The following is a 13,709-nucleotide window of genomic DNA, read 5'->3' as shown; positions in this document are numbered from 1 at the left end:
GACACAAGGGACACCTGGGTGGCTCAGTGGTTGAGCACCTCCCTTGGGCCCAAGGCATGATCCTAGAGTCCCGGGATCGAGTCCCACATCAGGCTTCCTGCATGGAGCCTGCTTCTCCCTCTGCCTATGTCTCTGCCTTTCTCTCTCTGTATCTCTCATGAATAAATAAATAAAATCTTTTAAAAAAATATCCAGGACACGAGGAAATCACCCATCTTATTAACCATCTGTAGTCAGGCCTGGCATGTATGTATACCGTAGGTGCTCAATAAATGTCCATAGCTCGAGCAGCTGGTTGTGCTGAACTTCTGGAAGGGCCTCAGTGGGAGAGGCTAGTGGCAGGTACTGAGCTAAGAGCTGGTCCAAGCACCGTAAAATGGGTCATTACTGCTTTACTGATGAAAGATCAGAGCTTAGAGAGGTAAGTAAGGCACCCAAGGTCATGCCATGTTTGCTCACAGCAGTGGTTCCCACCTCATGGAACTAAGTGTAATACCCCAGTGGCTGAGGGTCCCCCAGGAAGGATGACAAGTCACCTCTAGTCCTTTCTCTGGGCCCTCTGAGTGACCAGGTCAGGACTCCTTCCACCTCATGTCTCAAGTCACCCGTCTACAAATCGGGAGAGAACTGCTCCTATCCTCAGACAGCACACAAATAAAAAGTGGGTGCATAGCCATCAATTTACGGGAGTCTGGTAATAAAACCTCCGCGTTAATGGACGGCATTATCGCTGCCATCCCCACAAATGCACTTGCGTTTATGACGCCTGCCCTGCGACGTGATGGAGCCTTTCCAATTTGCTCTCGTGGGAGGCAATTTTATAATACACCATCAATCGCTGCAGAAATAGAACATTTCCACTTAATAAAAGACAAACACCAGCAAATCAACAAGAATAAACACATCAGGGACATGCTGGTTGCTGCAGCAAACCCTGCACGTGCAGGCAGGAAAAGAGCGGAGCTGACTACCAGAGCAACACAGGCCGCTCTGATATAAAGGTGAATCGGTGCTCAGAAGTCAGAGCAAGGGAGAGACCAGAGGGAAGGAGCAGGATGAGGTCAGAGGTAGGTCAGTCGCAGAAATGTGTGCCAGTAGGTCTTACAGAATTATTAGAGGTGCTGCCGTCTGGCAGCTGCCTGGGCTCCCGGCAGCATGCTGCGTGTGGGCCTGGGACTCAGCATCCTTCCCTGCCCCACTGTCAGGTGCCTCGTAAGAGCACAGGCTGGAAAGTGGAAACTCAGAATCACTCAGACTCCCTTGCAGCTAGAGTTCTTGGCCACAGGCGCACTCATGGGAGGTTTAGAAGGTGAAGGTTGCATGGAGGCATTTTCTGGCCACCGAGGGCCATGCCTGCTGGCCAGCCAGGTTGCAGGGACTTGCTGCGGGATCCATCCTCAGCTCTGGAGGGTGGAGAGGTGGCCGTGGTGGAGGCAGCAGCTGGACTCTGCCTTCTGCCATCCAGTCACTGGCTCTGTGAGCGTTGCCAGGCAGTATGGCTGCAGCAGTGGCGATGTCACATGCGTGGGTCTCAACACTTGCTGTGTATCCTTGACCTTGGCAAGTCTGCTGGGGCTCCTGGTCCTGCCCCTCCTGGTCCCGCCTCTCCTGACATGGAAGGCAGAAGCTCCCCAGGTGGGATAGCTCTACGGCCCCTGGGTGGGATCCTTGGGGTTCCAACCTGAAGCCCTTTCTCTAGCCCCACAACAATTTAGGGAACACCTGGTTCCTCATGCTAAATCCTTCCTCTGCTTAAATTATCCAGAGTGGTGTCTCGTTCCTGCCCAGAGCTCTGTCAGACAACTGATCAAGGCAGACAGGGAACATGCACCAAACTGTGAGACTCTCTGGGTTCATGAACTTGTTCTGTTTCAGAGAAGTCCAGCTTCTGCCCAATTCTGAAGCCTGAAGTCAGGGAGAAAGCGGGCACTGAAGCCCGTAGCCCTGCAGGACAGCTCATCCGCTGACGGATGTTCACGGTGGCCCCTGTGAACCTGCACCTCTGCCCTCCCCTTCTTGGGGAACCCTTGCCCGCCCCCCACCCCCGCTGCCTTGACAGCAACTCTACTTTGCTTCAGTGCGGATAAATGCAAACACAGTTTTACGTAGGCTGGAGGGATGCGAGCGTCTGGTTTTCTCTAATTGCTCCTGTTGTTCTGAAGTTATATTAAAAAGTAAACGTACCTCCCGATCCATTCTCTCTCTTTTTTTTTAACAGAAGTTTTTTTTTTAATTTTTATTTATTTATGATAGTCACACAGAGAGAGAGAGAGAGAGAGAGAGAGAGAGAGGCAGAGACATAGGCAGAGGGAGGAGCAGGCTCCATGCACCGGGAGCCTGATGTGGGATTCGATCCCGGGTCTCCAGGATCGCGCCCTGGGCCAAAGGCAGGCGCCAAACCGCTGCACCACCCAGGGATCCCCCGATCCATTCTCTACACCTCTCTTCAAAGCCCCTCCTCTGGGAAGGCTTCCCAGATTGGTCATCCAAGGTGTCTTTTCTTCCCTACTACTAAGTTTCTGGAAGGCATTCCTAGGCTCAGGTTAACTTCTCCCAGTGCTGGGAAATAGAGGATGTTTTTGATGGGGAGCAGAATAAACCATAACAGTGGGTCCATCAAGCGTCCAGGGCTGTGTCTGTAGGCAGGTCCCAGGGACCAGCGCAAGGAATCAGGCAGCTCAGCTTGGTGCCGGGGGTCCCCAGAGAGCTGGCATGGGAAGGGACTGCCTGGCCCCCACATCCTTTTGATCCCAGGACTCCAGTGCAGTTTGCTGAGCCTTCAAAGACAAAGCCCTGCATCAGGCTGTCAGAGAGGAAGGCCACCCAGGCTCCAAATAAGGTAGCCTCACAGCACCCCGGGCTAGTGTCCCAGTGAAGGGGGTGGTGAAAGCAGGGGGCGGTGTAGTCTGAGGGTGGGAGGACTGTGTTTGCTGGAGGAAGGGGTAGGCACCTGAGAGGAAAAGCAAAGGGGAGCCTCTGGCTTTGGAACCAGCCTGCAAGTCCTTGACGACAGGATATTGGTGCCCATCCCTGTCGACTCTGACTTTGGCAGGTGACTTGCTTTGGCTTGTGGTGTGTGACGGGATGTGATGTCTTCCAGGTCAAAGCAGACAGGCCAACACTACTGGGGCAGTTTTGCCAGCCCCTCCTCCTCCCCGGGCCCTCCATCATGAGAACAGCATGACCCCAGATGACTTCAGGTTCTAGAATAAGAGAGGTGCAGACATCTGAACCCTACCATCAGCCAGGGGCCATGTGTCGCCAGTCCGAGCAGAGCCTGGTAGAAGCCTAGCCAACTCACAGACCCGGGAGCAAGCAGTGACGCTCGCTGCTGGGAGCCACTGAGGTCTGGGGCTGCATGTTACTCGGATGAGCAGATGCTACCTAATACACCGGGTCTGTCGGAATCGAGAGCTGGTGTGGTTCCACCATGCCATCCCGCTTCTTGGAAGCAAGAGAGCTTTGAAAACCATAAAACCCTATTAAAAAAAAAAAAAACCGAACCCTAAGGCAGTATTGTCATCGTTATTAATTTCCTCAAATTCTTCATTCCTTTTATAACTACAACTAAGCCATTTTTTTCTCCCCTTTTTCTTTCCTTAGAGTCACTGAAAAGAACCAAGGAAAATAACTGAGATTTCAGCTCCATTAATTTTTCAGGGCACCATAAATTAAAGAGCAATTGCAACGCAGTCAATTTCTGCAGGAAAATAAGTCTCCGTGATTGTGCTTTAGTCTAATTACATGGAAGGCTAAGTACTGCTATTAATACCCAGAAGCACATGCTGTCCCAACGGAAGACGCCCGGAGCAAAGAGGCAGCCCACTAGGCCAGGGGATCTCGGGGGTGCCAGGCAGCGAGGCCCAGGCCTGGGCAAGGAGCCCGGGCCCTGTAGGGAGCCACGGCTCAGACCAGCCGGAAGTCTCCAATTGGAGGCCCTTGGCCTGGGCGATCTCTAATGGGAGACATCCGTCATTGACCTACGGATCGATCCAGCCGCACCCATCCATCTATCCACCCACCTCCACCATCGATCACCCATCCACCCACCCATCCAGCCTCATCTCAATGTCCATCCATCCAACAACTATTGTCAGCCGGGAACTTGAGCTAAAATGGTGTAAAAACTAGGACTAGTCCCTGCCCTCAAGGAACAGAGTGTGTGTGTACAGGGCACCAGCAATAATAGGATAATGTCACAAATACATAAGCACACTGTGATCAGCCCTGGGGAAGAGGGGTGCGGGGAGGTGGAGGCGTGTGGACCAGGGGCAAGGTCCTGAGGAACAGCTTCCATTTGCCTCCAGACCATGCACCACCCTTGTCCATCCTTCTCCACACAGGGCTGGCCTGTGCGGATGGCATCCACTGCCCAACCCCGTGTTGGCTGAGCTCCCTTTCCGAGGCCAGGCCTCCTCCTGGGCCCCTCCCAGAGACGTGGGGGGCCACAGAGTGTCACTGGGCACGACAGTAGGCCAAAAATGGTCCCCAAACGGCAGCCACATCCTAGTCCACACACCTGTGCAGTGACCTCAGAGGGCAAAGGACTTGCAGATGTGATTCCATGATGATTTTTAGTTGGAAAGATTATCCTGGATTCCCCAGGGGCAGCAGAGGGCGACTGCTCTGATTTCTCACAGCCACACACTCACACTCACAGACACACACAGTCACACACATACAATCACTCACACACTCAGAGTCACACACTCACACATAGTCATACACTCATAGTCACACACTCACAGTCACACAGTCTCACACTCATGCACTCAGTCACACACAGCCAGAGTCACACAGCCACACTCACACACTCAGTCACATACTCATACTCACAGTCACACAGTCATAGTCACACACACACAGTCACAGTCTCACACTCAGTCTCACACTCACACACTCAGTCACACACTCACAGTCACACACAGTCTCACACACACACTGTCTCACACACACTCAGTCACACACTCACAGTCTCACAGTCATATACACTCAACACAGACTCAGTTACACACACTCAATCACATTCACTTGTCTCACACTCACACACTTACATACAGTCATGCACTCACAGTCACTCACTCACTTAGACACTCACAGACACACACACACGTAATCAGGCACTCACATTCACAGTCACACACTCACACTCACACTCTGTGAACACAGAGCACGGACACAGAGGAGGACACTGCCTTTGCAGGCTGGAGAGGCTCCTTCACAAACAGCTCGATGCCAGAATCTGAAAATGGCCAGGGACCCCCCACAGCCTCCGGAGGGAGTGTGGCCTTGCAGACACTTCAATTTTGATCTAATGATACTGATTTTGGACTTCTGGTCTCCAAAACTGTGGGAGAACACACTTCTGTTGTTGTAGGCCATCAAGCGTGTGATCACTGGCCTCGGGCTGCAGGAAACCAATGCTGGCCTCCACCACGGCAGGGCAGTCCTTGTCCACCAGCTCTCTCCGTTCCCCACGGCACCCTCATCCTCAGCCCTCAGGACCTGCTGGTGCCAGCCCTGGGGCTCTCTTACCCCCTGGACCTGGAAAGAGCCCTCCACAATGTTCCTTGGTCGCTCCATGGAGGTGCCCTTGGGTCCTGTGGGGCCCCGGTGACACAGCCCCCAGAGGAGAGGATGCTGATGGGGGATCTGAAGGATGATTCACTCCTAGTGAAGGTGGAAAAGCATTCCAGGTTGGCAGAAAGGCCTGGCAAGGCCCAGTGTGGGATGGTGTGTGGAATATTCTGGAAGTGGAAGATGGCTTTATGGCTGGTGCACCCAGAGGGGAGGCAGAGAGGTAGAGCCCTAATCCTGTCTCATGCGCGGATGTGTGCCAAGCGCACCTCTCACCTCCACCCACTCGGTTCACACACAATACAGCCAAGCGGCCCTCCCCCAGTGGCAGAACCCAGACTGCTGGGTCTCGGGGGGAAGGGCTCTGGTAACCCCATGATGAGAAGCCTACACTGCCCCATGACCCCACCCAAGGAGCAGTAACAGGGGCCCTCAGGCCCAGACACCAGCCCCGGGGCTGCGTACCTTGTTCTCCTTGGTGTAGGCCAGCACCTTGTCCTCCTCTTTGGGGTGGAAAATCAGGGTTTCCACCGAAAAGGGGATGAGCTGCTTCTGGAAGGTAGCACCCTCGTCCGTGCTGAGGAACAGACTCTGGTCACGGTCGCTGAGTGAGGAGCTCACAAGGACAATCTGAAACAGAAAACCAGGAAGCCATGAGCCTTCCCTCTAAATACCAGACTGGAGGGCATGGCAGGAACCGGGGTGGGGGGCAGGGAGGGTGCCCCCCCCATCCCCTGCCCCTGCCCACTCGTGCACACTGGTCATTCATTCTCTCACTGCACAAATATTTCCCAGGGCCGGGGTGCTGGGCACCATCCACACGCTGATGGTCTGCTGTGAGCCATCCATTCGGGGAGGGGGGCAGCAGGAGACAGGTGAGTGCGTCCACCATCATGTGGCTGACTGGTGGCCCAAGGAGACATGGTAGGATGGTGGGGAGGCTGAGCTGGTGGCTGCCTCCCAAGGCAGAACACTGGGCCACCTGGGGGTCCACCTGGGACAGTGTGTGTGCAGGGGTGGGACTGCGGATGTGAGGTGGCCAAGGAGGATGGGACTGAAGTAGCTGCCTGTCAAATTCTATGAGCCCAAGAGGGCACCACAGTGGGTGAAATGGCATCCCCCAGGAAGACACCAGGTCCCCATGTCCTAACCTGGGCACCTGTGAAGGGGACCTCACTTAGAAACAGGGTCTTCACAGATGTAACCAAGCTAACCACGTCAGTAGGGAGTCATCCTGGAAACCAGCAGACAAGGCGCCCATGGCAAAGATGGGTGACAGCCCTGCCGCACACATCCCCATCTGCAAAAGCCTCCCATGGAGGGGTCTCTGCAAGGCTCTTGGCTCCACCTGAAGGGTCAGGGGAGCCACATCTCCATGGGGTGCATCCTGCTTGGGAAGCCGGCCTGTGGCCCTTTCTGGGTTTGTCCACTTTCTTGCTAAGGTATGTGCACAGGTACAAGCCCTGCTGGACTGTGGGACGGAGGGGAAGCCCCAGGTCTCATATGAAGGTCAGGAAAGACCAGCCACAGGTCAGAACAGGTTGGCCCTGCTAGCTACACACAGGGCACCACCGGGATCTTCAGAGGCAGAGCCCAGGGCACAGGGAGAGGCTTCCCTTCTTTTCCTGAGGCCAGAGGGTCGGCCAGCCTGGAGGGCTGGGGAGGGGATGTGGGCACCTGGCACTGAGAGCAGATGTCCCCCACCCCCGGCCATGTGGTCAGCCCCCTGCCGCATGGGTGAGCCCAATCTCTACCTCCATCCTCTTCTGGAAGATCCAGTTCCCACAAATAAGCTGGGGGCGGTGGGGGGGGGGGCAGTCTTCCCACTCACAGACCTCGTGGAGACTTCTGGGTTCCTCACAGTCCCAAAGAGACTGTGACCTCTGTGGCAGGGTCTGCAGGCTCCTCCTGGACTGGCCTCCCTCCCTGCCTCTTGCTTGTGCACTGGCCACAGCCAGGGTGGTCCACCCATATCCAGTCTTCCCTCAACACCTGTCCCCTCTGTCTCCCCCTCACCCCCCTGGGTCAGTGGATCCTCGGCTTCAAGGCCGTGGGGGACATGGTATTTGCTCACTACCTTTTGTGGAGATAGCCTCTTCCCACAGGACTGTGGCCCTCTGGGGCCGGGGCCAGGTCTGTAGAGTTCACTGCTGTCCCCTCCCTACCATCACTCCTGCAGGGCCTGGGGACCCCACACACTTGTTGAATGAATGAATGAATGAACAGACACCCATGTGGACAGAGCAGGGGGCCAGGGGCACTCTCAGTCTCAGATAGCCCAGCTCAAATTCCATGTCCATGTGACCTCAGGCAAGCTGGCTGACCATTTCCTGCCTCGTTCTCCTTTCTATAAAATGGAGAGAATAATAGAGTGCCTGGCATTGGGCGAGCCTGCAATGAAAGTCTAATAGGAGTGCAACCAGACTGTCCTCGCTGGAGCTCTGCGGGGCAATTATCCCCTTTGCTTGGCTGATGGGGAAACAGAGGCCCAGAGAGGGGGAACAAACTGCCTGAGGTCACACAGCATGCAGGATGGAGCCAGGGTCTGGATCTGAGGGGTAGTCTATGCAGAGTGGGGTGCCGGTGAGGTCGGGGTGGGGGTGGGACCAGCCGGACATGAGATGACCCTGGCTTTCAAGGGGGGGAGGCTGTGGGGCTATGGACGCCCCACCCCATGAAAAGAAGTAGAGTCTAAACTTATAAGCAACTATGTATTTCACATGGACAAAACTGTGAGGAAGCCTATGATAATTTTGTCAATGGTAACTGTGTAAAAGTGTAATTGTGTCAGTGGAGGTGCACACAAATAGAACCAGAGAGTTTACTATTCAGCCATAAAAGAAAGGAAACCTGGCCACTTGTGACAGCAGGGACAGACCTTGAGGGCGTCATGCCCAGGGAGAGAAGTCAGAGACAAGTACCACGTGATCGCACTTACAAGTGGAATCTTTTAAATATATGTATGTGTGTTTTTAATTTTTAATTTTTTTATTCAAATTCAATTAGCCAACCTAGAGTACATCATTAGCTTCGGATGTAACGGTCAATAATTTACCAGTTGCCTAAAATGAGTGGAATCTTAAACGCAAAGCTTGAGCTCACAGAAACAGAGAACAGATTGGCGGTGCAGGTGGCGGGTGGGTGAGGGGTGAAGGGGGTCAGGAGGCGCAAACTGCCCGTCACCAAGTGAGCGGGTCACAGCTGCGGGGCCCAGCGGGTGACACGGTCAGGAACACTGTGCCGCATGTTTGAAAGTTGCTGAGCGTAGATCCTGCCTGAACAGTCTCATCACACCCTTATAACAACGTGTGGTGGCGTGTGTATGGGGGGGGGGTAACGAGACGTACCGTGGCGATCATTTCACCATATATGCAAATACCGAGCCGTTATGTTGTACACCTGGACCTGAGGTAACGTTACACGTCAATCACACTTCAGCTTGGAAAAAATGAACGGGAGGTAACACGGGGGACATCATTAGTGGTGAGTTTTAAGTGATGGAGTTAGAAGGAAATTATTTATTTTATTTTATTCTAAGATTTTATTTATTTATTTGAGAGAGAGAGAGAGGGATCCCTGGGTGGCGCAGCGGTTTGGCGCCTGCCTTTGGCCCAGGGTGCGATCCTGGAGACCCGGGATCGAATCCCACATCGGGCTCCTGGTGCATGGAGCCTGCTTCTCCCTCTGCCTGTGTCTCTGCCTCTCTCTCTCACTGTGTGCCTATCATAAATAAATTTAAAAAAAAAAAAAAAGAGAGAGAGAGCAAGAGAGCATGAGCAGGGGGAGGGGGAGAGGGAGAGGGAGAAGCAGACTCCCCGCTGAGCAAGGAGCCCAATGCAGGACTCGAACCCAGGACCCCGGGATCATGATCTGAGCTGAAGGCAGACACTTCCACCAACGGAGCCACCCAGGTGCCTCTATATTTTTTATTTTAAATAAACGTTGTAGTTTAGAATAGCTTTAAATTTACAGAAAAGTTGCAAAGATAGTACAGAGTCCCATAACCCCTGGTGCGGTTTCCTCTGCTAGGATATGTCACATCAGTAGCAGACGTTTGTCACAGCTAAGGAACCAGCATCCGCACAAGTGTATGGTCTGAACTACACACTATGTTCCACAAATGGCCTTTCCTGGTCCAGGACCCCATCCAGGACCCCACCTGACATTCAGGTGTCATGTCTCCTTAGGCTACTCTGGGCTGTGGCTTTCTCAGACGCGCCTTGTTTTTCTTGACCTTGACGGTGTTGAGGCGTTCTGGCAGCCTATTTTGCAGACTGCCTCTGGATTTCGGCTTGTCTGCGCTTTCCTCGTGGTGACACTAGGGGCCATGGGTTTCGGGGAGGAAAGGCCAAGAGGTGAGGACCTTCCTGAGGGCAGTGGATCCAGAGAGCAGGCTATGGAGGGCCTCACTGGCTGGGTGGCACTGGTCAGGGCTCTCCACTGGATGGCATCCCGTTCCTCCTTGGGTCCTCGCTGTCCCCCTTGGAGGACACCCTCATGCACAATCCCCACCTGCAGTGGGGGGGGGGGGAGGTAGAAGAGCTACAGGCATTCTTGTGAAGAATCCTTCTGCGTGGGAGACCCGTCTCTTCTCCTCCACTTATTTATTCAATCGTTTATTTACGTCACTATGAACTCATGAATATTTATGTTAGACTTCGAGCTGTCATTCAGTGCTGTTCTGTTATTTCCTTACCCCAGTGCTCCAGCTCTGGCTACCAGGGGCTCTTTTGGGTTCCTGTGTCCTCCTTGCCACAACACCCTGTGTTCTGCGCTGCACCTGCCCTCCCCGGATAATTGGGAGGAACGAAACAAACCACGCAGCTTTCTTACACATCTTACTGGAGGCTGCTTGGTTCATTCAACATCTGCCCACCACGCGGGCCAGACTCTGTGCCCCACCCCGGGGCAGCAGCCCCCACGCCAGGCCATTGGGGCCATCTGGCCAGGGAAGCCCAAGTGTCACTCATCAAAATGGTTTCTCACGATTATTTTTCAATGTTCTTAGGATGCAAGTATTTACTTAGCCACCTCCCCGGGTAGATTGTGCCCTTGAGCGCAGGATAGCCACGTTAGCTCCTGCTCTGTACTGTGAGCATGTAGCCCAGGCCGACGTGGCGCCGTCAGCTAATCCAGGCCTGATGGACGCGGGCTGAATGCATGCACGCATGAATGGGTAAGCAAGTCCATCTCAATCCGTGACTCCGAAAGAAATTGTTTGCTCTTCTCCTTTGGGAGGAAAACATTCCTGGGGATATTTACGAAGCCTGGAGACTAGCTGTCATAAAACATCTCATTCACTTATTTCTCTTCATTACTCAAAGGTTCATACACCAGTGAAGACTCATTCATTCATTCATTCATTCATTCATTCATTCATTCTTTCATAGTTGCTAAAAGTAAAGAGCTAAGCAAAGATTTAGGTATGCACAGGGCTTTGTGGCAGCAGAGCAGGAGGGAAAGTAGAATCCAGGTACAGGGCCAAAAGGAGGGCTTCCTAGAGGAGGTGACACCCAGATGAGCCTTGAAAACTGGATGGAAATTTGACTAGCAGACCCAGGGGAGGGTGTTTCAGCCAGACAGGCAGCATGACCAGAGGGTGGGGGTCCCTGACCTGCCTCTCGCCCCGCCTCAGGCTCCAGGTGTCAGCCATCTAGAGCCCTGGTGTGTTTCAGTTCACTGAGACTGTTCACATCTTCACCACCTTTCCATGCACTTGTTCCCTCTGGCTGGAATGTCCAGTGGGACCAAAACACCCCAACCTCGTCACAGATCATTCAGAATCAGATCTTACAATATCAAAATAACACAAAGTCGACATATGATAAAATTAAAATAGCTTCTTTGAATTTTTCTAAGCCCCCAATTCTGGGCAGCTTCAACAAAGCTGAAAATTTTTCATTTAATTTTGCAGGTGCCCCCAGCATGAGTTTAGCTTGGTTGTACGATGGGATGCCCTTCCCCTTTTTATCTGCTTGTCAAATACGTCCTCATCCGCTGCGGCTCATTTCGAACATCACCTCTTTCAGGAAGCCCTCTGTGATATGAACCTTCCAACAGGGCTATTCTAATCCCTCTTCTGCCCCTTCCTCCAGCATCTTGGGCATTCATTTGCTCCAGCCAAATATTCTCAGCGTTCCCTTGGTGAGTCTGCCTTTCTGACTAGGCAAAGCCTGTGCCTTTGTCACTGCCATGCCTCCAGCCCAGAGCCCAGGCCCTGGCACCTGAGGGGGCACCACGTTCCCAGGAAACAGGTGTTGGTAGTACTCCCACACAGAACTAGAGCTCCAGGTATGGGGTCGCCTCTCCGTCACAGCCCTTGGTGCAGAAATGAGAACCGAGGAAGTAGTTCTGGCCAGGGGCCGAGCAATCTGGATCGGGGGCTATTTTGGGCCTCAGAGTGGGACAAGTAAGCCAGGAAAGATGGGGGAAGAAAAAGTGCTGACAAGGAAAGGATTACTGGAGCAAAGAAAACAAATCAATTAGCATCGTGCAGAGCAGAGGCTGGCAGATTGTTCTTCCAAATTGGGAACCAAACTATTTCCAACAGTGTATTTTTACTGCTTACTATTCCGGGCCAGCATATGGTACCTGCACTGGGTTCCGGGGGCCCATGAGGCTGGGTGTTTTGAAATTGGAGGCCACATGTTAGAGAGAAATACAGGACAGGTGCATAGGACCAGCAGCCAGCCCATCTTAGTGTGGGGCCCAGGACTGGCTACATAACCTGTGCTGCTCCCCATTCAGGCCTTCTTGTTCAAAGAAAATTAAGAATTTTAAGAGGGCAGCAGGTGAGTTTTACACCAAGCACTAGGTCCGGGTCCCACACTCCTGAAGCTGCCCCCCCTATTATCCCAAAGCTACCCCACTAATAAACTCTGGGATCCAGAGCCCCAGCATCACTGGAGCTTGCTGGCAGTGCCCTGGCTTTGCCCCATCCAGACCTGCTGGGGCGGAATCTGCCCTTTCTCATTGTCCCTGGTGAGCTCTGAGCTCCCCACGGCTGGACACCTGCTGTAGGCCATTGGTCCTTCTGCTTCTCAGCTCTGAGTCCACTGGCTGTGTGCCTCTGAGCATGCTGGCCAAGCCTGCCTCTGCTCCCCGACCCCTGAGTGACAACTCACGCACATCCCATGCCAGGCCCCTTCTCCAGGATTCCATGGCTCACGGTCCCACTCATAGCTACTCTGACGATGCTCTGCAGGAGAGAATACAGGTGACAGCCCTAGGAATCCGGGGAGGCCACGAGTATGGGGGTCAGGGGACAGTGTGGGCTCTGGAGGCACGTGGAGCTGGGCTTCAGCCTCAGCTGCTGTCCTGAGCTGTGAGCTGTGCAGCCTTAGCAAAGTTACTTCACCTTTCTGAGCTGCCATTTCCTCCCCTATAAATAGAGAGAGGAATCCCCGCTGCAGAGGCGGCCAGAAGAGCCAACACACAAAGCATGTAGCAGACTTCGCACGGTCTCTGGGACACGGTGAGCATGCCCAGAGCATGCCACACAGGGCAACTCAGTTTACCATCGTAGCATTTTTTTTTTTAAAGAAGTTCACCAAGCACCATTGTGAGTCAGGGTCTCATTGTTGAGGCAGGTCACAGGTGGCAGTGGGAAGGATGGGAAGCTTTTGGACCCCTGCACTGTGAGACCCCAGGACAGACATGGGCAGAGGGTGGAGAAGCTGCCCCCAGGGGAATGACCCCCTTCCCTCTCTCTGGGGCAAGGGCTGGGGCATGGCCAAAGAGGCCAAGTGTCTTGTGGAATTTCACACTGCCCACCGTCGTCCACAGCCTCTTCTCCCCCAACATCACCCACCTACTGGGCTAGCACGCATCACGGCCGGTGATAGGACCACCTCTGCCCAGGAAGCAGCAGCAAACATGAGGGTTCCTGAGGAAGTGCACTTGGCAGGGTCAAGGGAGACCTTCCCACCTTTGAGGACTACTAGGAGTGGCTTCCAGAAGTCTGCAGGTCAGTCCAGAGTTTTGGGGATGGATCTCTGGCCATGCAAAGAGGCAGAGTAAGGCAGGGAGGGGCAGGGAGGCTTCCTGTCCCTCAACATCCCTTTCCCTCTTCCCTTTGGCCCAGAGTCCTGGTCTTATTCTTACGAAGCATAACTAGCTCATTCAGAGGCACA

At 53.7% G+C, this 13,709-nt stretch overlaps 1 protein-coding gene across 1 annotated transcript in view; it reads right to left on the bottom strand.

Moving 5' to 3' along the window:
* SORCS2 (sortilin related VPS10 domain containing receptor 2) overlaps window positions 1–13,709 on the bottom strand; it is a 458,218-nt gene that overhangs the window by 75,979 nt on the left and 368,530 nt on the right. The window contains 1 exon segment of the mRNA XM_041753851.1: window positions 6,043–6,207. Coding sequence (XP_041609785.1) covers window positions 6,043–6,207 — 165 coding nt within the window.

The sequence above is a fragment of the Vulpes lagopus genome, chromosome 4 (genome assembly GCF_018345385.1).
Source record: "Vulpes lagopus strain Blue_001 chromosome 4, ASM1834538v1, whole genome shotgun sequence".
NCBI classification, from domain to species: domain Eukaryota; kingdom Metazoa; phylum Chordata; class Mammalia; order Carnivora; family Canidae; genus Vulpes; species Vulpes lagopus.
Note: the sequence above shows the minus strand (reverse complement) of the source record. Positions and strands in the feature narration are given on the sequence as shown.